Consider the following 22,796-nt stretch of genomic DNA (forward strand, 5'->3'; position numbering starts at 1 on the left):
GGACATTAAACTCACCGAGGACAGTTTAAATTAGTATGCCTCAGCAAGAGGTCAGCGATAATGTCAGAGTTTCAGCAGTTGCGCAGCCGGTGCGTTTGGGGGTCTGCAGACCAGCAGTCCGGCCATAGAGGAAGTCGTAGAAAATTTAATACAGAAGGACACGGCCTCAATCAGCCCTGTACTTTCAATTCTCCTATGCAAAGTCTCCCAACCCTCTCTCATAATCACGGCAAGGCTGCCTCCTAACCTATTGCCAGACCGGTTTACCTTGGATATTCTGTATCCTGCTGGAATAGCCAGTGATATATCAGGGTTGGAACTCTCTCTCAGCCATGTTTCAGTTAGAAACATGACATCCCAAGCGTTTGTCTTTAGAGTGAGCCAAACATCATTAGCATGTTTTGCGAGAGATGTACAGTTAATAAGACATGCCTTGATAGTGGGCCTGGAAGTTGGTTCGGGTACTATGGTAGACACAGCCGTAGGAGTATCCATATGCTCACCCACTTTCACATGCCGATAATCCAGCTTAAATGGGCAAGACCTACAATGTAGCTCGTGGGGTCCCGAGTTCTTTTCTCCCATCAAACCAAGATCCAAACGTGTAGGCCCGGAGCAGCATGTTATAGAGATAGCAAACAGCTGCTCTTTGGACCAGACGGTTCTGGTTGAAGAAACACCACGTGCAGCATGGCTGGCCGCGATCCGGGCACGGACGAGCGCAGGCGGGCTTGCCTTTGGGTGCCTTTGGCGCGCCCGCTGCACATGGCCACGTCATCCACCCCCTTATATCTCAGGCGTGCGCGGTAGTGTCCAACGACTGGACCGCTAACCTTAGTGCAAAAGGCTTGAAAAGTGCCCCTGGAGCATTGAACACAGCTCCACAGTATGCCACAAACTGCAGTAGTGCACAGAAAGTAAAAATGATAGATTTATAAAAACAGTAATCAATTAAAAGTTTTAAAATGACCCCCCAAGGCTTGACACGTCTTCCAACAGTCAAAATGCGCTGCCACTTTCATGATGAGTCCCGCAGAGCTCGTCTCGGAGTCCTACCTTTTTTAATATATTTATTTCCCCGCTGGCTAAGGAGATCAGATTCTTTGGGTTGGAGGCCTTGTCCTACGCCGAGGACACAAATATATGTGTCCATCGCAAAGAACTTAGAGGCCTCTGCAGCCAATTTTAACAGTTGCATGCAGGCTGTTGCCGCCTGGATGTCAAACATCTTTGTTCAACTTAATGGGGACAAAACCGAGGTTCTGGTCTTCGGCAACCAACAAAATATATGGACCCACTCACGGTGGCCGGAAATGCTTGGATCATGCCCTTGCCCTGTTGCCGCAGCAAAGAATCTTGGGGTCATAGTTGACAACATGCTGTTGTTTGATCTCCAGGTCACCAGAAATGTTTCATCCTCGTTCTGGGTTATTAAGACCCTGAGGAAGTTCATTCCATTTCTATCTCTCTTATCGCTGTTGCCCTGATTCTGTCCAGATTGGATCATTGTAATGCCCTTTAATCTGACATTAACAGAGGATCTATTCATATGCTACAACTTGTCCAGAATGCCGCAGCGAGCCTGATTCTGGATCCTCCCAAATATCATTCAATCTCCGCTGCTATTCGAAAATTGCATTGGGTTTCAGCCTAGAAGCGAATTCTGCTTAAGGTCCTCTGCATTGTTCACAAGGCACTTCATACCTCACACCCAGAAGGAATTAAACATCTCTTCCATCGCTATGTTCCTGCCAGACAGCTGCAATCTGCCAACAAAAATTAGCTGGTTGTGCCTAGGTTTAGGAGGGCAAGGTGGGGAGGAAACCCTAGAACACCCTATCAACATCAATTTACTGTTTAGAATCACACCCTCTCTTCCGTAAATCCTTAAAGACTTGGATCCTTGCCCTCTAATCTCTTAAAGAATTGATACTTTCCTCCCTCTGACCGGGTTTCCCTTATCAGCACCTTGACGCCCTAGGGCATTTGTTTGCACTCTATAAGTTGACCACTCATACATTCGTCCCACTAACACTTTTCCAGGTTGTACCTATGCGACATCCCTATTTACAGACATTACTGAGATGGCAACACAAGTCGCCTCCTATGCTCCAACCTGATGAAAGCAGACCTCACAGCTAAGATTTGTGAGCGTCGTCTAGTCAGGATCCAAATCAAATACCCACGCTATGTTGTCAGAGCTGAGTGTGTGGTAAATACAGTAAGCACTATCCAAAGCACACGTCCCACTTGCATATGTCCTCTTGACTTGAAATGGTCTTTTCACAGCAATACAACAAACTAATCTCTCTCCAATAAAGTGAATCAAAACATCATACAGAGCTTTCAAATATACAAGAGTACTTTACATTGTATAAAAATATATTCAATTACGTTATGCTATACTCCTTAGATTCATGGAGAGTAAATGCATATAACCACATGTATACATTTATGAATATATTGACTGAATGGCAAATAAGTTTGTTTCTTATGTTTGAAAGCTTTGCATAGCATTGCATTTGCCAGTAACTCTGCATGACTATACGAAGCTCAAGAACCAGGATGTCTCATGTTGTACACCTTGCACATTTCAGTAAGCATAACCTCGCTTTCAAAACTTGCGAGGAAGCAGGGTTTTTGAGAGAACAGAGTTAGTATTTGTGGAAATGAATGACCTCTTCCCTCCAAGGTCATCCTGCACTTCCTTGGAGGAAAAGATCTGGACACCTGCACACTAGATACGTTTTTGCTGCGACAAACTAAATGATATACGATCCAGATGCATTGACTTTTATTAAGACAAAATTAATATATACTGGAGGGAATTTTACATTTTTTCAGCGTACTGAGTCAAATTATAATTTTCTAGTGGGAGACCTGGTCAGCTGTAATGACAACTCTCTATTGAAATTTAGCGTGGCTGTCTGCTATTTTGCATTAAACGCTAGGTGGACTTGCGCTACCCAAAGTAATTCACCCACTGTGGCGAGGCGCTTTTCTCTCACTGAAAATTCAATGCGGTATGTTCATATGAAGTACATTTTCTCCTAAAGGATATTCTTTCATAGAAAGGGCTGTCTGAAGTACTGAGGAATCTTCAGAGTCTCTTTGTTGGACTGTTCTTTCCAACCAATCACATCCACTCCTCTTTAATGCTGATGGACCGAAACAAGAAAGCCATGCCATGTTCCTACAGTGGTTCGGTCACTTCAAGCATTTTGCTTTATCATTTTCCATCCTATAGCACCAGCAAGCCAATATGGACTTTCTTTGTAAACCTTGCTCTTCTCAAATAATGTTTTCCTACAAAATGGAAAGCAGACAGGGGTGGGGGACTTGGGAGGGATATGTGGCAGCACAGCTCACCACTCCAGTTATCTGGCAATTCTCTCATCTCTATTCTTAATCCCATGTGCATTAAGCATGACAGTGTCCCACTTGCACCATAGAAACTCTCCTTTCCCCCTCAGTAGGCGATGAAATAGGACCATGTCCCACCTAGCATCAACTATCTGGGAACTCTCCTTAACCCCCTTTGTACACACAGAGCCTGTCACCCTCTCAACACTAGGATATGGCTGCTCTTCACTCTCTCTATATGCCTCACTAGTAAGAACCACTCGGTTCTCACTGGTCTATAGCTCTTCCTGTATAACAAAGCTCCACACTCACCAGCACCATAGAGCCTGGAAGATCAATGGAGAGCGTATCCCTTTAATCACCAATGGCTCTTGGTTTTCTACTGTTTTCCAAACTGGGTTTTCCAAACCCAGTGCACAGATTGAAAAGGGACCAGCCAGACAGGCGCATTGAGCACTTCCATTCTCTACACCTATGGGATTGGTGTTTTTGGTCAGGTCAACTTTCATTTCAAGAAAGGGTTGAAGTAACCCCTTTTCTGGGGGGAGGGAAAGTTTCCAGTATGAAACCAGCAGTGAAGAGACATCAGCACCTATGAACGGATCGGAAGTCTGCTTCCTGGGCCTGTAGAGTTAAGGGTGCATTTGTTTTCCAGGGCACATCAATAGCACCAAAGAGAGCCCAGGGCTTTTGACAAATGAAACTTTGCTGCACAGTCCTCTTTGGGTACAATGATAACCAAAGAGCTGAATGACACTGCCTGATCATAATAATAAAAGAGGTCATTCCTGCCGTCAACTTATTCTACTGCACTCTGATAGTTGCCATCATGGAGCAAAAAGAAATGATATGATGAAAGGATAAGCTGGACAGTGAGTGGCTGTAAAGGAGGGAAAGACTGAGATGATGGAGTCAGGGAACAGCAAGATAATATGAATATGTGTAAGATTGAATGAAAGAGGGGCAAGATGGCTGCCGTGAGGAAGGCTGTGTAGGCAGCTAGCTCCCTGGCTCCTGGCGCTTTACTGTTTTTCCACTTGAGAAGGAGAAACTTAGATGCTCTTCAATTGATCGAGAACTGGCTATGTGGCTTTCGTATTGTTAATTACGATCCCGCTCACCTGTGTTTGTTATCGGTGACCACGCTGCTTGGTATCGGTTTGCCGCCGTTACTGCCGCGGTCAAGGAAGCCGCTCTGGCCGGCCATTGGGAGAGCGCGGAGAGGCAGGAGACGGAATCTTGCGGTGTTGTGTGAAACCTGGGACTCTTTCTCTGCCTGACCGTGGAGTGACCGCGGACCTGAATTTGGGCTCGAATCCGGAGTGACGCCCCGGGGGGGCGAGGCGGAGAGGCAGTAAGGTATCGACCGCTTTCTGGCGGACTCAGTGGCGGAGGAGAGGTGCCTTCGTCTTTACGATTGTTTGGATCTGAGGCTCGGAGCTTGGCTCGTCTCGTGTGTGCCTCGGGAGGGTGCAGACCTTGTAGGACAGGTTGCTCAGCATTAAGACGGAGAATCATCGTTGCGCTTCAGCACTCAGTGATTATATCCTGCTACAAAATATCCTGGTTTCCAGCTGAGCTTACGAATGTTGCTAAACTTCTTCGAACTTAATCGGCGGTCTCCGCTGTGGCGTGGTATACTCTGTCTGTGTTGGCCACAGAGTAGCGTTTTTCCTGGAAGAGGTGGCTCACGGAAGAAGAAGAGGACACCACTTCCATCCTCCATAGCCACACGCAGTAATAGAAACACTGTTTCGGGACCCGATTCAGGCAATACGGAGCAAGGAAACGAGGAAACCGAAATGGCAGAGGCGACGCCATTGCTTCCTGGCAAACCCTCCTTCAAACAGGGTAAGAATACTTATAAAGGGGCCGCCGCTAAAAGCGCTAATTTACAAACTGTGCCAGACTTATTCGTAAAGCATGCCGCAAAAAAGAAAATAAGTGATAAAGCTAACCAAAGCATTGATACAACCCCAGGTCAGACTGCCAGTCAGGTACCTACAAGTAGTGATAATTCGAATGTCTCTAATAATCCTTCTATTCTGACACCTGATCCAATTCCGACCGACTCGCTGAAGAAGGGGGTTATGGGACCTGTAGTTCCGGATCGAGATATCACTGGCAGCGCATGCTCTCTTTCATCATCGGCATTATTACTAAATGAAGCATTAAATGAAGTATCAATTGGAAAAGAACCCAGTGGGCACCAATATAATCCAGAGCTCCCTGAAAATTTCTATTCATTATCAGAACTCTCATCTGACGAAGCAACTGATCCTAATAAAGATTGGGCAGACTTTAGTGGAGAAAGTCTATCTTCTGAGGGCGAGATCAGCATGAACCCTGACAAAACTAATGTGGGAACTATTATAAAAAAGAAGCTGAGGAAGAAGGGATCTTCTCGTACAACAAGCCAAGAGGTGGCTTCAAATTCCTTATCTCCCAACTTAATGATCACTGCCTCTGCCTCTGCCCCTGCTATTGATAATACTCCAGGGCCCAGCCATACCGTGACACCTGATTCTGGGCCACAGCAAGTGAATAACGATGAGATCACGCTGAAAACAATTTTCGATACTATGATGTGTCACAGAGCAGAGAGCAAGGCCGAAAACCAACGTACGCAAATGACATGTGCTAAAGTTAAAAATGCAGTACGACGTGCAATTAAATTATGCTCTGAGACTGCTGATAGGGTCACGGAGGCCGAGGCTAGGATATCTGTATTAGAAGAAGAATGTATGGCTCAAAGACAGGAAGTGGGATATTTCAGAGTTCAAAAGGATGACTTATCTGATAAATTAGCTAGTTTGGAAAATCATGCCCGTAGAAACAACCTGCGTTTTTTGGGAATCCCTGAAAATAAAGAAGGAGGGGACCCGAGGAAGTTTATTATTAATTTATTAAAAGACGCTTTTCCTGATATTACTGATTGGGATTGGGCTCGGGAAATACAGCGAGCACATAGATTTCCTTTTACAATAAGGAAATCAAGACAAGGGCAAGGTCAAGAAAATTATCCCAGGGCTATTTTGGTATCATTTAACAACTTCCTTGCTCGCGAAGTGATATTTGCAAATGCTAGACCTGACAAGAAAGCAGATGGTCCAGGGTTTCAGTTTTTTGTCCGGCCAGACTATTGCCAAGCTACTGTGGCTCAACGATGGCAATTGAAGCAATTAATTCCTGACTTCCAGAAGAAAGAAGTGGCAGTATTCCTGCAAGGCCCTGCAAAACTAAAGACAATTTTTAAGGGCCAGACAAAATACTTTATTTCTACAATCAAAGCTAAGGAGTATCTGGAGTCTCTTTGAACAGATAAAACGATTTTTTTTGGATGTGTAGTATGTCAGACACAGAACCGGGGCGTAATAATAGTATTGTACTATATAATAATTATCTGACTATAGGTTTATTACGTTTCTATATCTTTATATCTGTTCTCCCTCTCTTTCTTGCTTTATTTCTTTTTTAGGGACGCCACGGGTTGGGGGCACGGCATCCATTCGCTTCAGGAACTGACAGTTCCTGTGCCTCATATTTTGGGGAGGGTGGGGGGAGGGGTTCTGGGTCTAGGGGTTGGGGTGGGTAAGGGTAAGGGTTGGTGGTGGGGGTGTAAGGCAGAGGTGCTCAATACAGGGATGATTACAAGGTATTCAAATGGTATTATCGAAGAACAAATACGTCTGTTGACGATCGATAATTTGTTTTCATTATTTTGGAAATGTATAAACAGGTGAAAATATGCTCCATTAATATTAATGGTCTCAATGATGTAAAGAAGATTGCCATGCTTCGAACAATGCTTCAAGGGTTGAATATCGATATCCTATGTTTACAGGAAACTCATATTTCATGGGATAAACGTTGTCTCTTGAATAATTTGGGACTAGAAGTCTTGATTACGTCTAAGCAAATGGGTATTAAAAGAGGTGTTGCAATCTGCATGCGAAAGGGAATAGGGAAATGTGTAAAAACTCATTCTGATAAATGGGGAAGATGGGGATTGGTTGAGCTCAAAATTGGAAGCTGTAAATTTACTTTATGTTGTATCTATGGTCCCAATTTGGATGATGCAGAATTATTTAATACTATGAACGCAGAACTATCTACTTGGACACAACCTATCATAGTTTGTGGAGACTTAAACATACACATGTCAGCTGACTGGGATATTAAATTAGAGAAGAGATATGTGGGTAGAAAGGTTCAAACTTACAAAGCACTCAGAGACCTGGTTCTAAGTAATGGATTAATTGATGTTTGGAATAAATTTCATCACAACGACCCCGGTTATACTTTCTTTTCTACTCCTCATCAAAAATTCGTTCGTTTAGATTATTTTTTTGTATCGTCATTTTTTCTTGAGAAAACTCGTATTGAGATATTACCTCAAGTTATCTCAGATCATAATCCTATAATCGCAGAGATGCAATTTTCCACTGACCACCCAAATTCAATTAGAGCTTGGTCATTTCAAAGAAATTTATTACTAGACGAAGAATACCTTCAATTTATGGTTAATATTATTAAAGATTATTTTTCGACAAATAACGATACTGCTTCTCCACAAATAGTCTGGGACTCTTTTAAATCCACTATACGTGGTGAGACAATTAGTTTTGCAAACTATAAGAGGAAAAAAACCCAAGCAGACTTTAGGGACAGGCTAAATAAGATAAGGCGGGTGGAGATGGAATTATCTGTTGCATGTAAAAATAATGCTAATATAGAGGATGTACAAACACGTTTAACTATTGAACGCTCAGGTCTTCGCACACATATGGCTGAAGAAGTAGCTGCAAAATTTAAACAATACAAAACGGAACGTTATGAACTTAGCGAACGCACGGGTAAAATTCTAGCTCAGCGTCTACGACAAAAATCTTCTTTTAACGAAATATATTGTGTTAAAGATATAAATGGGGTTTTTCATGATAGCCGGGAGGGAATATTAGAGGCATTTCAGGGCTTCTATAAGACGTTGTATAACGACTTTAACAATGAAGTCGATAAGACCCTTGATCCCAAAGAGTATTTACAAAACTTCAATCAATTATTTCTGTGCACAGAAGATATAGACTCACTTTCTAGATTAATAAGCTGGGATGAGATTGAAAGGGCCATTGTGAGTCTTGCAGCTGGTAAAGCTATGGGGCCCGATCAGATTCCTTTAGAATTTTATCGGACATTTAGACTTTTGTTAAAACCAGAGCTGCTTAAAATTTTTAATGCAGCTTTTCAAGAGAAAGCTCCTGATTCCTGGTCTACAGCTACTATAGTTGTTTTTGTTAAAAAGAATAAGGACCCAAAGGAATTAGGCTCGTATCGTCCTATCTCCCTGATAACAGCTGATAGTAAGATTTTTTCCAAAATCCTTGCAAATAGATTGAACGAAGTTATGCCGGGCCTGGTTTCTAATATCCAGCATGGGTTTATTAAACACAGGGACACCACAGATCACGTTAAACGTGTTATTGCAATATTGGATTGGGCCCAAGCAAAGGAATCCCCAGTCGGAGTTATCTTACTCGACGCTGAAAAAGCGTTTGACAGAGTAGACTGGGGGTTCCTTTGGTCCGTATTAAAATGGAAGCGTTTTCCACCACAATTTATTAAAGCTATTCAGTCACTTTATTCTAATGCAAAGGGTGTAATAAGATTAGGCACGGATATATCCAGCTCATTTTCAATTACTAGGGGGACCAGACAAGGATGCCCCTGCTCTCCTCTTTTGTTCGCACTCTACTTAGAACCCTACTTGAACAGATTAATTATAGAGGCCGGTATACCACCTGTACGGCTCCATGAGATAGACCATAAGGTCTTAGCTTATGCAGACGACGTGGCCATTGTCACTTCCGATTCTTCTTCTGCCCTACCCAAAATAATAGAAATTGCTAGTGAATTCGGTAAATTATCTGGATACAAACTAAATGTTTCAAAAACCCAAATTATACATTCTAAAACTTGTATGCCCACTGATATTGTTTTAAGTGATACTGCTACATACCTTGGTGTAACCATTTCATCTAAAATAGATGACATTGTTGGATTAAATCTGGATCCTTTACTCATATCCACCAATAGAACTTTAGAAAGGATAAATAATTTACATTTATCCCTATTTGGACGGACTAATGTTATCAAGATGTTGATTTTTCCAAAATTTCTCTATTTTTTTCGTACTATTCCATTATTCTTTTCTATGTCTCTTTTTAACAAAATAGATAGGATGTTGTCCAGATTTTTATGGGGCTACCGTCGATCAAGAAGATCTCTAAAATGGTGCACTTTACCGCCAGGACGCGGTGGGTTAGGATTTCCGAATTTCAGAATGTACTATTGGGCTATAACCCTCAAAAATATAAAGGTTTTATTATTTCATGATCACATTAACGAAACTTTTTTGTCACCATCTATCTTTGAGATGCTTATGGGTGGTCAGGTGCGCCAATCCTTATTGATATTCATGGAGCCAAGCTATTACAAAAAAACAAGATTTAAGGTTTTTTTTTCTGCGTTTTTGGTGTGGAGGCAAATCAATAAAACTCTAGGGATAACTCTAAAATATAATTTTTATACACCAATTTGCTGCAATCTCTCTTTATCTGGCATTTCCCAAAACGTTCCTATGAATCGATTCCGTCTGGGACAGATTCACACAACTGGGCAACTGTACCAAAATGGAGCTTTAATGTCTTTTAGTAATCTCCAAAATATATTCGGTCTATCTAGAAACGAATTTTTTAAATATTTACAAATTCGTAGCTTTTTGGAAAAAAAACACCTTTTACATACTAATGCGATGGAGACCAATATAGTCTTGGAAAATGCTAGGAGGGATAGCCGTACTGGCACAATTTACCAATCAATGATCACCATGTTGCATGATGATCTTGATTTCCAAACCCAGAAATGGGAAAAGACACTGTGCACAGACGGAATTGATCTTTCAAGGGCATTTGAGATCAGTAATAAAATACTAGTGAACAGCTCTCTTAAAAGTCAACATTACATGGCATCTTTAGATCTTTATTATACACCGGCAAAGCTGGCTAAATGGAAAGTTACGAAAGGTATTAATTGCAGCCGCTGTGGAACTCTAGCAGCCGATTCTTGTCATATGTTCTTCAGCTGTTCTGAATTAACTGTATTTTTAAATAGGATAGAAAAGTTTTTGACCAATTTGCTCAATGTTAATATTAAATTATGTCCATCTGTGATTATTCTTGGTTTATATGCTCCATCTGAAAGTTTAACCGATGATCAAGAATATTTTCTTTTCATCGGAATGTCTGTTTATCGTTCATGTATTACTTCAAGATGGCTAGATTCTGATCCACCATCATTTGAACAATGGCTGGGAAAATTGTTAAATGTTTACAGATTGGATAAAGCTGTGTATAATTTGAAAGGACATAAAAAGAAGACATTTGCTAGGAAACTTTGGTCTCCTATCGAAAACTGGATTTAAGTTAATTTAATGTATTAATTGTTGTGCGATCGATTGTCATTGCTTAAAATGTTGTTCCTATTTCTTTTTTTTTATTTTTTTTTTTTTTCTTCTCATCCTTGTACCCTGTTTGCCTCTGCCATTGAAAATAATAAAAACAATTTAAAAAAAAAAAGATTGAATGAAAGAGGGTAATAAAGAGAAGGGAGGCGCCAAATAAGAAGTGCAGAAGCAAGGAAAGGAGTGGAGGAGATGAATTGGTACGGGGCCAAAATAGTAAACTAAACTATTTGTGGAGGAACTCCACAAACATTAACTCTGGATAAAGGAGAATAACAGTACAGAAGATGTGTAAAGAAGAAAAAAGATGATTAGAGTCTAGATTGAGACAGAAAACATAAATGACAAAGAAACAAGACACAAACAGCAATTATAGACTGATTCACTAGGAAAACAAGTATACCAAACATACAGATGTACATGGCTTACATTTGTTATCAGTTCATTACATAACCTGATTAGGGACCAATAACCCCTCAGTTCACCACGAGCCCATCTGCCTTCACAGCAGAATATTCACCCCAAACCAACTAAAGAAAGCTTAAGGTGGATTAGCAGTTATTTTCCAGGAAATGTATGACCAAATTGTAATCTTTTCTCGACTGTGGCTCTCCCTCAGCTACCTTTTTGATGCTCATTCAATTTAAAAGACAGACCTCTGCAAAACAGTCAAGCACTCACTGGCACCATCTTGGATGCCATCTTGGACATCAAGGTTAGCTAGAACACTAGGGAGGACACTTCATTTGCCAAATGTATGCCTGCCTGAATTCATCACATTCCATGAGATCTCACTCCTGTTATGGGATCCCACTTTATTGGTTTTAAAGTTCACTAAGAATATAAATTACTAAAGCAGCAGTGACCAACAAGACCACCTACAGACAATGGAACTCTGAACTTTTTAGCCCTCATAACCCACTTCACTAACATCTCCCAGCAAACATTTTTAAAATGAGGAACAGCTCTACGAGACCTTGTAGAACTGACTAAAATCAGTGCACTACAAAGCCAGTGGTAGAATTCAAATAAGCATAATAAAAAACGCATCTACACATTAGAGCAGGCAACACATACCTTCAATTAAGAAAGCAAAAATACACCACATGCATATCTAAAATACCCAATGCCATTCGGACAAAGTACATTGGGCATCACAGAACTCTGCCTTTGTAAGGATGTGTGTATGAAAGTTTGTGGTATTTTTATAGCACAAGCCCCGCCAGAGTCAGCGAAGCACTGTATAGGACCCGAGGCAAAGAACGCAGTCAGAGAGCATTACAGAGATGAATGGGAAGGGGATGTTGGGCTCTGAGAGGAGAAGGGTACTATCTACAGTCTCTGGATGTAGGAGTGGATTCACAGAGATACATTTGGCTATAAAAATATGTTTAGAATCACATTTACCTTAATTATGCCTGCCAGGAATTCATAAAGGAATTCTTGCCAGAGATAAATAGGCATAATCACCTCTGTCATTAGTGCAGAGTTCTCCACATCCAGAAATCACATTCAAGGTGTGGGAAAGGGGTGTGCAAAGGCTTGGTTAATCTTGGAAGTTTGTGAGCGCCCACAAACAGACATTTCTCGGAATTCACAGATTCATCTCCTTCCTCTGATCACACATTGATAAGCAAGGGACTTACACTACAACCAAGCGCTGGAGTAAATCCCTTTCCATGGTGGGAAGGGAAATGAATAACCCCCAAATCTGGGAGAAAATGTAGGGCATGGGTTTTCTTCATGGGGCACAAATATCATCCATGCAAAGAAAAAAAGTGAGCATTTGTACAGGGAATACTACTCCCCTTGTGCTGCATAGCATAAATAGTATGCCGATGGGAATGTCACAAGACCTTTCCAGAAGTATACCTGCGACTTTTCAAGCATACTCCTGGGAACATTTACAAATTCCACAAAGTAGGTAAATTATGTGCTGGCAGAGATCTCTGCAAGGACTTAGTGAATCGAGCCCCTTAGTGTTTTGGATTTTGGTAGTTTAGAATTTACACCTTGCTTGGAGAATAAAGCAACACAAAATGTGGTGCATATTACACTACATTCTATTTCCTAGATTGCCAGAGCATTATAAGAATGATTTGTCCAACTGAGCCAAACAGTTATATTTTATAGCACTGTTGGCTGCTGCAAGCTTACTTGAACCATTTCATCTATAAACACTCCCTAATTTCTATCATTACTTTAATACTTCATACCCTTTAGAATATATGCACACAACAAGATTACCTGCAAGGTAACGAAACACCAAGTATGCAGAATAACTGAATAGTGAACAATTAGGGGGATTGGGAGAGATCAAAGAGCTTGAATTGGATATGTCTAGACCTCAGCATAATTGTAATGGGTGACTTGGAAGGTATTTTGAGCATTTTCTAATTTTATGTTCACACTTGTACACTTGTGTATGTTTGGGAACCATGAACAGGATATTTAGTCTGTCTGTCCTCTGGAAGACAATTTATGCCACACAAATGCCAAAGAAAATAGTTTCATTTTATGTTCCACTGATATGCATAAAACAGGATCCGCGCATCCTGCTTACACCAATCAGTAATGTTGTAAGAGGCAGAGTCATGTGTTGGTAGGAAATGTGAAATAGAATGTCACTTTCTCACTCATTTCCCACTCCTTTCTCACTCCTTTAACCCACTATCCCAAAGTTAAAAACAATCAAGGGATCTTAGTAGTACTTAATGAACAAGACGACAAGCACACCTTTTGTCAGATGTGCCTAGGTTTTTGACATGTGTGACATTCATGGGCACACAGTCATTTTGTTTGATATTATTTTGAGGGAGTGAACTAGACATAGCTGCCATCACACTGCTACCTTTCTGTGGAATAGAAAAAAAGCACATGAAAAACTTGTGTAATGCAGAAATTAGAAAATCCAAATGTCTTCTATATTGCTATGCTGCACGTATTTACTTATGAACCTCAATTTTTGCTCCTGAAAGGAGGTGATTCAATTTTATTGATCCACAGAAGGTCTCAGGCAGTATCAGATGGCTTACATTATTCTTATTTTGTAATACCTTGCCTTGAAATGTATTTGTTTTATCACTCACTTTTGATTAATTGTTGATTTTATATCACCAATTAAATGCTTCAAGATTTTCCCAGAACACAAATTGGAGCTGTTAAAACAAAGGGGACTTTTGAAGTCTAAAGAAAAACATTTGTCTACAATTTTCTCTAGTGCATTTTGAGGGTATCACTGTCCCCTGTTAACTGAATCATCCAGAAAAGGGTCAGGACACACTTGTGTCACAGATGAAAGGTCACTAAGAATGTGGGCTGTCTCTTTTCTCAATACAGCTCAAAGGGGCAAGGGTTGATTAATCAGTGGGTGCAGGCAAAGTGAGGCATGAACAGGCAATTGGGTTATCAAGCATTTTAGGTTCTTCCTCTAGGGTTTACGGTTTGTGGCAAAAACAGACCACATGCCACTCATGCATGCCTTTTTTGCAAGAGCATGACCTCTTGTGTGATGATAAGTTATCATAGATAGAAGTTAGGGAAATTCATTTCTGGGTGGTGTGCAGAATCCGAAAAATAGCTGTAGATTGTGTGTGGTAGGCAAGGAGGTGATGTGTACAAGCAGCACGACTATTAAGGCTACAGGAGGAAGGCTTAGGTAAGAAGTAGCTGGCTCTCAGCACATAAATGCTAATTATGAAATAAAATGCCACAAAAAATAAGGACCATCAGCAATCATTTGTAATTCGACAAGCCATAAAGTATTGGCTTTTCCCTTAACAAAGATTCCATCCAGTATTGCTAAGACCACAAAGCCTGAGTGGTGTGTATATGCTTCATGCAATGCTATCCTCATACTTCCCTGCTTTAAGTCACACATGTAAAACAAGCTTACACATTCCTGCATAATGTTTATGAGAACATTCTCTGGCAATGACACTTGATACCAATACTCAACACTAACAGATGCCATTACTACCACCACCCTTCTCTCATCCATGCATCTCAGAATCAGAACCACTATCCCTTGGTCTCCAAAGCATTTTGGAACTTTAAAAAGAGGTAGGAAAACACTACAGAAAGGATAAAATACAATGCTATGAAAGGAGAGGAAGCATACAGAAAGAATTTAGTATTAAAGGCAATGGTAAACACTGAACGAGTGGCCCGATGGGTAGTTCGTTTTTGAAGAGAAGGACATTTGGTTTGTGAAAGAATCACTGAATATTAGTAAGGGAAATCTATGGAGGTGCTGTGAAGTGGTTCCTCTGGGATGGATGAGATTGCACGTTTGACTCTTGGGAAAGAGTATCATTAAGGCTAGAGTATAGCAGGCACAAATGCACAACCAACTCGAGGAAAAGAGATGATTTCAGTGTCCAGCCAATGACAAAGCAAAGCGGTCGGTGTTGCCTGTAGGTGTTCTGTGCCACTCTAGGATGAAGTTAGGATTAGACATAGTTTGCCAGTAAGTGTACGCCTGTAGAAAATGGAGCACCATTTAAGTCGGATTAAAATGAAAGGCGTTTTGACCAATATGGCAGTAGTACAATAGCTTTATATTTAAAACATGGCAAAGGGTTGGTTGGAAAAACAACATGATCTCTTTTGTGACAATCTGTAGGGAGGAGGGAGGTTTGTGTGGACAGAAAGAATGTAATGAAGAGGGCTTTCAAGAACAAATCAAAGAACACGTGTTGACATGCAAGATAAGTAGTTTGTTGGGAGCAGGTTGAATGGTCAACATTTTCGAGCTCTATATATATAGCTTCAGTGGAAAAGAACGCAGTGATCATGTTAAACAGAGAGGCACTTAATCACAGAGTATGTTAGGACTGAATAAGGAGAGTCAGGTGAAGTGTGTAACTGAAAGAAGGGTAACTCCAGATACCTGTGATGACTATGCAAATGTTGAATACAAAGTGTTTTGGAAGCTTGCCGCCGTGGGTGGTTGAAGAATTCCATACACTTATTATTTTTCTGCTGCGTTATAGTTCTTTTTAGTGGCACTGTAATGTATTTTATCTTGCTGTTCTACAGGTTTATTGGCAGAGTGGGCTTACAAGCCTTTCTTTTGTATTTAGTAGGTCTTGTGCATGGAATGCCCTCTTAAGTATTGCGCACTGGCAGCCTAAAAGTTGGCTCCTAGCGCTGCCTGGTTCTGGCTACTTTGATGGTGTTCCATGAAGCTAAACAAACCCAAAATGCCTACTACAATCTTCAGTTGAAAAAGAACACTATTCAGATATGAGCGGGAATAAAAGCTACAGTGCCAAAAAAATGCCCTGAATGAGTGTAGACCGCGTTGTCAACATAGTTAAGTTGAAATTTCAAGGTTAATTTATAAACCTGACCAAAAACATGCTTTTGGCTTTATCCTGCGGAGAAGTCTGGATTCTTATCACTACACCAATGGATGGTAATGAGGTTGCTAAACGTCTGTTTCACCTCAAAAGAACAAATTTCCATAAAATAAAAAAGGTTAAAAAAAAATAAACTTCCAAAGAATAGCTCCAAGTTAGTAACTCGCTTTCTTAAATTACCTCACAGTTCCCTTAGTAAATCAACAAACACTGTTAGCAGTGGCAAAGGCGTGTGATTGTAACTAAGTACTATGACAAATTTAAGCACAGCATTCCCCGACAATGTAAAATTCTGACTATATTGACAAAAAGGGCAACACGTTTTTAAAAGTTTGCAAAGTCTGAAATGTTTCCATTTTCCTTTAACTGTTTTAATCAGAAATGTGTCAGGATAGGTCAATTCTCTTTTCAGTATTACTGTGTGTTCGAAAGTACCCTTCAGGCATCAATTAGAAAAGCAACCTTACAAAATGGGTAGTTTCAGCCAATAAGGGACCTGCAAAGTCGAACACCACAGAAAAATTGCCATTCATTTAAACCTCAGTTGTTTTACAACCCCTGATCCCAAATCAGGAGCCCATAGTAGAAATATGAAAATAGATTTCCCATAAACAATCCTTACATACAAAATCACTAGCAGTGCCCACAGTTACCAAAGTGTGTTCTGTGACCTGCCTACTCACCCGGGAACTAGAGTTGTCCATCGGACAATCGTATTTGACGAGCCAATTGTCATTGCCTCGATCTGCAAAAGGAATACATTTAACAAAACGTCAAAGATTTTGAATGACTGATACAGGCAATTGACAAACTACGTACATAACATACTGGCAAACGCATGGTACAGGACAAAATACAATACAAAATTTGGGCTGGATCTAAAGTGTGGCTGGCAGAATTTTCATCGAGCACCGAAATTGATTTCTTACATCATGTACATTCATTGGCAGTAAGAAATCTGCCTGTGCAGCAGAGGGTGCCCTGCAAAGTGGCTGTATCTTGGCATATGTGAGCAATGGAAATGTACTAGAGGAGGCGGGGGTACATGTCAATGCAACTTATTTATTATCTTTAATATATATGAAGTAGTGTATTTCCAAGAATATTAGGCCCACTATACTTGTCTCTATGTGAAAGCCCTCCACCCTTTCAATGTCTCATTGGCATCTTGATGTAGCTACAGTCTCCGACGAAGAGATGTCTATCATCTATGGAGCTGTAATCAGAGTGGTTATGCTAATGGAGGTGCAGATGTTGCTCCCCTGTTTTTTGACAGATTCACTGCCACTGCTCTCTTTTAAATCAACCCCTTCTAATTAACAGAAACCATGGAGATGGCAACCTGTTACAATACCGCCAAGAAGAAATAACAAAAAGAATCTGGACTTGCTACCCTTTAACTGGAAGTCTTATCTTCAGAGAGTAATTACAGGATAAAGTGGTCCTTTAATTTCCAGTGAATCATACAGCATCCCCTTCACTAAATGGCCAGACCATAGCAGGTGAGGAGCCACTCAGCTATACATTCAAGCCCTGGGCTCAAATTAAAAAAACAATACGCCTTTATTTCTGAATCACTAGTCTTCCAGACAATTAACGTACAGAAATAGATACATCAGATTAGCAGGGTTTACCGGTATTCCTTATGATGTAGTCTAGAACCACCAGTCTTTCAAACTGCAATTGCAACTGACGATTTGTATTTTCTGGAAGAGGTTCAGCCTCAAACCTCCGCAGCCAGTAATCAGCATCTTTATAGCCCTCGACAAACAGCTGGAAAGAGCCAACCTGGGATTGGAGAGGAAATGGCCCATGAAATACAAACATAAACATAACACCATGTGAAAAGGCAAAATATAAGAGAAGTACATATACATGTCCAGCATCCTTTGCGGAGAAACCAGGGTCAATAAATCACTTTCAAATATGAGAGGTAGTTATGAGATGTAAAGTCAGAAACCAGAAATAATACTTCACATGCTTTGTTCAAACCATGTTTTCTTTTAGATTACCATCTAAAGATTTAGATTTGACAGGCTAATGGTGCTGTAATCTTGCATGCAGATAAAGCCTTCAAAGGGATGGCAATAACAGCAGTTCACACGTTAATGCTTGCAAGAGACAAAACCTGCACGAAAACAACATGGTTTAACACAGTGAAGCACTGAATCAACTAGAACGAATAAAAAAATCATCTTATCAATCCAAGGAATTCGCACCATACCTTGGGCGGCAGGCCTATTCGGTGGAACCTTTGTCCAACCTTTGGCACTTTCTCCAGAGCAAGTTTTTTCCCTCTGGATTTCACACGATCAATGGCACTATAATTAAAGGTCTCACTGGCAAGGTACACAACCTGAAAGGACAAAAAATGCACTTTACAATTCAGTCCCTTCATGATTCCAAGTCAGGAACAAAAGACAAACGACCCTCAACAGGATATTCACACACTCATTCTACTCATTCTGGTACTTTCAGAAGATAAAGATCATTTCAGCTGAAAGAATGGTTACATACTAGTCGACGGCTAAATAGAAAAGGTATCATAGGTCTCCTGCTCCGTCAAGTAAGAAAGAAATTCCATCCCACAAACATAACAACTGTGGTTCAAAGAATCTGGATGGAATTTTTAAACAGTTTACCGGTCCACCCTGCATCCGTAACACAAATATATTGAGACAACCAAATCATATAACAACTGGAGGACTCGCAAGGCACATTATGGCTCAGCTCAAGCTGATCAATTGCTGATATGGCCTTGTTGGTGGCACCAAAAGATCTTTACTATCTGGAACCTGTGGATTTGAAATGTAGTCTCAACCCAGTTTGGGAGTTTCAGGTACCACCAACCAAAAAGCCACCTTGCCCTCCTTGTCACCAATTTGAACATGTTGCAAGGTGAAAGTATTATGTGGTGTGGCACAGATGCCTTACCATATAATACTAGCACAATACACAAGGATGGACCTCGGGTACTCTCTCAGTACACCTGCTCTCAGTCCTGGTAGAGTAGCAAAGAGCAGACAGGCTACTTAGAAGAACATTTGTTAAGCATTTCATATTACCAAGATGGACGAGAAGTAATTGACAAGACTCAAGAGAAATCCAACACCAATTTATAAAAATAGCTCTGAATTTTATATATTTTTAGACACCAAAACGAAATCAATACAATTTTAAAGAATTAAATAAATCAGTACTTTGCAAAATGAAAACATTAACATTGGGGTCAATGGGAAAAACATATATATGCAATCAGTTACTTAGAGAGTGACTTCAACAGAACCCAATTGGAGTTACGGTCTTGTTAGTCCCTAGACCACTTCACAACAGCTAGCACAATTTTACCTGGCTCAGTGGAGCGGGGTGCAGAGGTGCACTTTAGCTGTCAATCCAACTTGCGATGTTGAAATGGTTACCTTAGCTTAAAGGTACTTGCAGGGTGAATTGAAAAAAATCCTTTGGAACTTGGGCAAGGAGCTGTCCCTAGACAAGGAGTCTACAAACAGATCCGATCTGCCAGGCTCGGGGGACTAGGGTGCAGAGGTGCTCTTGGCTAAACATGGTGCTGAACAGGATCTGCAGCCGGAGGAGCTGGCAGGCTTGCCAAAAGAGGGTGAAAACAAATGCAAGATCTTTATGATGGAGCCACAGGGGGGGGTTTGTCATTCGTGCAGATGAATCTCTTCTACTTTAGACCTATATTCAAGGAAGGTGGAGGTGCCTATCCCATCGCTGTACCTAGGTTTAAATACATGTATGAAAATGGCAGCAGGGTCTCTGTTTCTAGTGTTTTCCATGTGACATCTGGCCCTGAGAGGCTGGCACACTGTGCTATGTGCTACTGCTGTGCCTGGCCTTTGCATGGGGTCCTGACCTATGCAAGTTGCTGGGACCTGCTACGTAAGGTGGTAATCCAGGATTTGATCAGCTGTTCGAGGACATTTTGTGTTTCTTCACACAATTTTGTCCCCAAATGTCAGACAATCCAGGCTGTTTCCTGAGTTACTGGTGTTGGCAGCACTCATGTGGTTGGTGTATCAAGCACCACTGCTTTAGTCGTGATCTGGTTGCTGTTGTGTACACGGAAGCTAGAATGTACAGTTTATAGAATGCATGTCATATGTCACTGAGGCAGTTAAATGGTCAGGTAGGGACTTTCAGCAAGGACAGATCCTTAGCTATTCATTGTCAGCTCTTCCATGATGTATAGATGGCACGCCTAGTATCGCTGTGATGCTTACAGGGATCAAAAGCAAAGTAAATAACTGATTGCCCCATTCCAGCCTAAGTAACTTGGTTGCGGTTGCTATCCTGTGCCTGCTGGGTCCTGCTCCAGGGTGACATGATTACTTAACAGGTGCCTTCTCATCAAGGTTACATTTGCAATTAGGATACATATTAAAGACTGTGGCTCAATGCGGTCCCGGAGTTAAATCAGTAGCCTTTGAAGAGTCATACAGCGAGTCATCTTGGTATAGTTCATGCTTACCTCCTCCCTATTGCCTGAATCAAACTACTTCGTTGGAGTATTGCAAAGACAGCTATAAGTGGTGTAATTGCTGCCAACATGGGGAAAGAAGCCCAGAGACAATCCAAATGCATTTCCGACACCCAAACGTTAATGAAGCACAACAAATGCGGGCAATCTGATGAGAGGGTCCAGATACTTGAGGCTCCTGGATCAGTATTTGTTGGGACGGAAATGTTCCCTACATGGCCCAATAGGCTGAGTATCCCTGCCCTGAGTTCCCCTCAAAGTAGGCTTCAGGAGGTTTTTCGCTATTAACATCAGCATACATGAAAATGATGCACATGTGCTGAGGGTCTCTGTGAAATGGTATGAAACCTAGATCGGGGCACAGAGGTTTGCAAAGACATACCAAGTTTTCCCCTTTTTAGGTCTCGCTTGGCGAAAAGCAGTGCATGTGCTGCTCTCGTCAGAGAGACCTTTTGGAATCGATTCTCCCCAACGCTTGCATGCACGCACCTGCATGGACAAAGATGGCTGCTCTAGCCATCTGTGCAATGCAGACAGCATGCGCGTGCCCCTATGGACTGTGGACAGTCCGACACCATCTTGTGCTAAGCTTGCCATTGTCATGGCAACTCTTCGCATATGATGACCACACGCGCACGCTTGGCGGCTTTCACGCGCCCAGAGGGACAAAGATGGCGTTGTGCTGTCCACATTCCTTCAGCGAAGCAGCTTCCTTTCCGGCGGCGCTCTTCGGTTCTGGGCGCACTCTGATCTTCTTTGCGGGCATAGGGAAGCCCCCGTCGTTAGAAGGTACCGGGCGCTTCCTCGGAACTCAAAGCTGCTTCCTCCCTGTTGCCCGGCAACCCGCAACGGTGCCTATGCTGCTACATTAGCGGTCTTCCCCGGTATGATTAATTAATTTTAAAACATACACCTACACACTATTTCTGGCCCTCCAAAAACTCTCATCTATTAGTACTCCTTGGCCATTACTGCCCTCGGTCAGAAGTCAGCGGTCATGTTGCTTGTTTATTTAAGCCATGTTTTACATTCTAGTGATTGATGCGCATGCCTTGTTCTGTTTTCATTCGTGCTGTTAGCCTGACCTGTGCAGCGCTTCAGCAAGACATTGTGTTATTTCTATGCTTTGGCCAACATTACCATTCGCACTGATGCAGACTAAACACAAAACGGTTTAAAAATTAGGCAAATGTATGTATTAAGGTGTAAGGATGGCAAGCCACGCAACATCTTAAAACATTTGCACGTGGCATGCAGATCGGGGCTCAGCAGTTCACGGTCAGCTGACAAGGGCTTCACTGGCAGCTTCCCAGCATGAAGGGTCATTGGAGCTCAGGCACCGATGCAATACACTACTCCGAGGGCAATGGGAATTATACATATTACATTACGACAGCATACTACAATGGATAGCATTTATCGCGGTCAGAGATTTGGTATCAGTGTTGTTGTAATCTCTTCCATCATTAGTTCTTCCGGTTAATTCATCACATTACTGTGTCTACATTTACCGACAAGATGGAGGCTTCTTGAAGTTACGTTATATGGAAAAAGCATAGCATTTGCTATCATTTGTATGGGACCGTATGGCTTTCGGTGAAGCCATCACTTAAAAAAATATATATTTTACAAACCAGCTTGCAGGTCATTGTCCATGTAGCCTAGAAGCGCCATGATAAATTTTTGCTTAGCTTATGTGTGACATTTCCCTCATTACAATGTGCTTGTGTGTCACAATTCAGTATCTTATGTGTAAAACAGATTTGCAGACATTTCACTGCAGGGAAAATACTGAAAGTCTCTCGACGCCATTGTTTGCCCCAGGATGATTGTCATTTTTGTGGTCAATTTTTATGGGGGTGCTTTTTTTTAAATTTAAGCCATGTTTTACGTTCTAGTGATTGATGCGTGTGGCTTGTTCTGTTTTCATTCGTGCTGTAGGCCTGACCTGTGCAGCGCTTCAGCAAGAGACTGTGTTATTTCCATGCTTTGGCCAGTATTACCATTCGCACTGATGCAGACTAAACACAAAATGGTTTCAAAATTAGGC

The 22,796-nt window shown here is 41.5% G+C and overlaps 1 protein-coding gene across 1 annotated transcript in view; it reads right to left on the reverse strand.

Moving 5' to 3' along the window:
• Window positions 1–22,796, reverse strand: part of PI4K2A (phosphatidylinositol 4-kinase type 2 alpha) — a 188,346-nt gene that overhangs the window by 65,187 nt on the left and 100,363 nt on the right. Inside the window, exons 3-5 of the mRNA XM_085606372.1 lie at window positions 18,470–18,601; window positions 17,880–18,033; window positions 16,929–16,990 (exon numbers count right to left, since the gene is read on the reverse strand). Coding sequence (XP_085462498.1) covers window positions 16,929–16,990; window positions 17,880–18,033; window positions 18,470–18,601 — 348 coding nt within the window. The remainder of the gene's footprint in view (window positions 1–16,928; window positions 16,991–17,879; window positions 18,034–18,469; window positions 18,602–22,796) is intronic.

This window comes from Triturus cristatus, chromosome 1_2 (genome assembly GCF_964204655.1).
Source record: "Triturus cristatus chromosome 1_2, aTriCri1.1, whole genome shotgun sequence".
In the NCBI taxonomy this organism is placed as follows: Eukaryota; Metazoa; Chordata; class Amphibia; order Caudata; family Salamandridae; genus Triturus; species Triturus cristatus.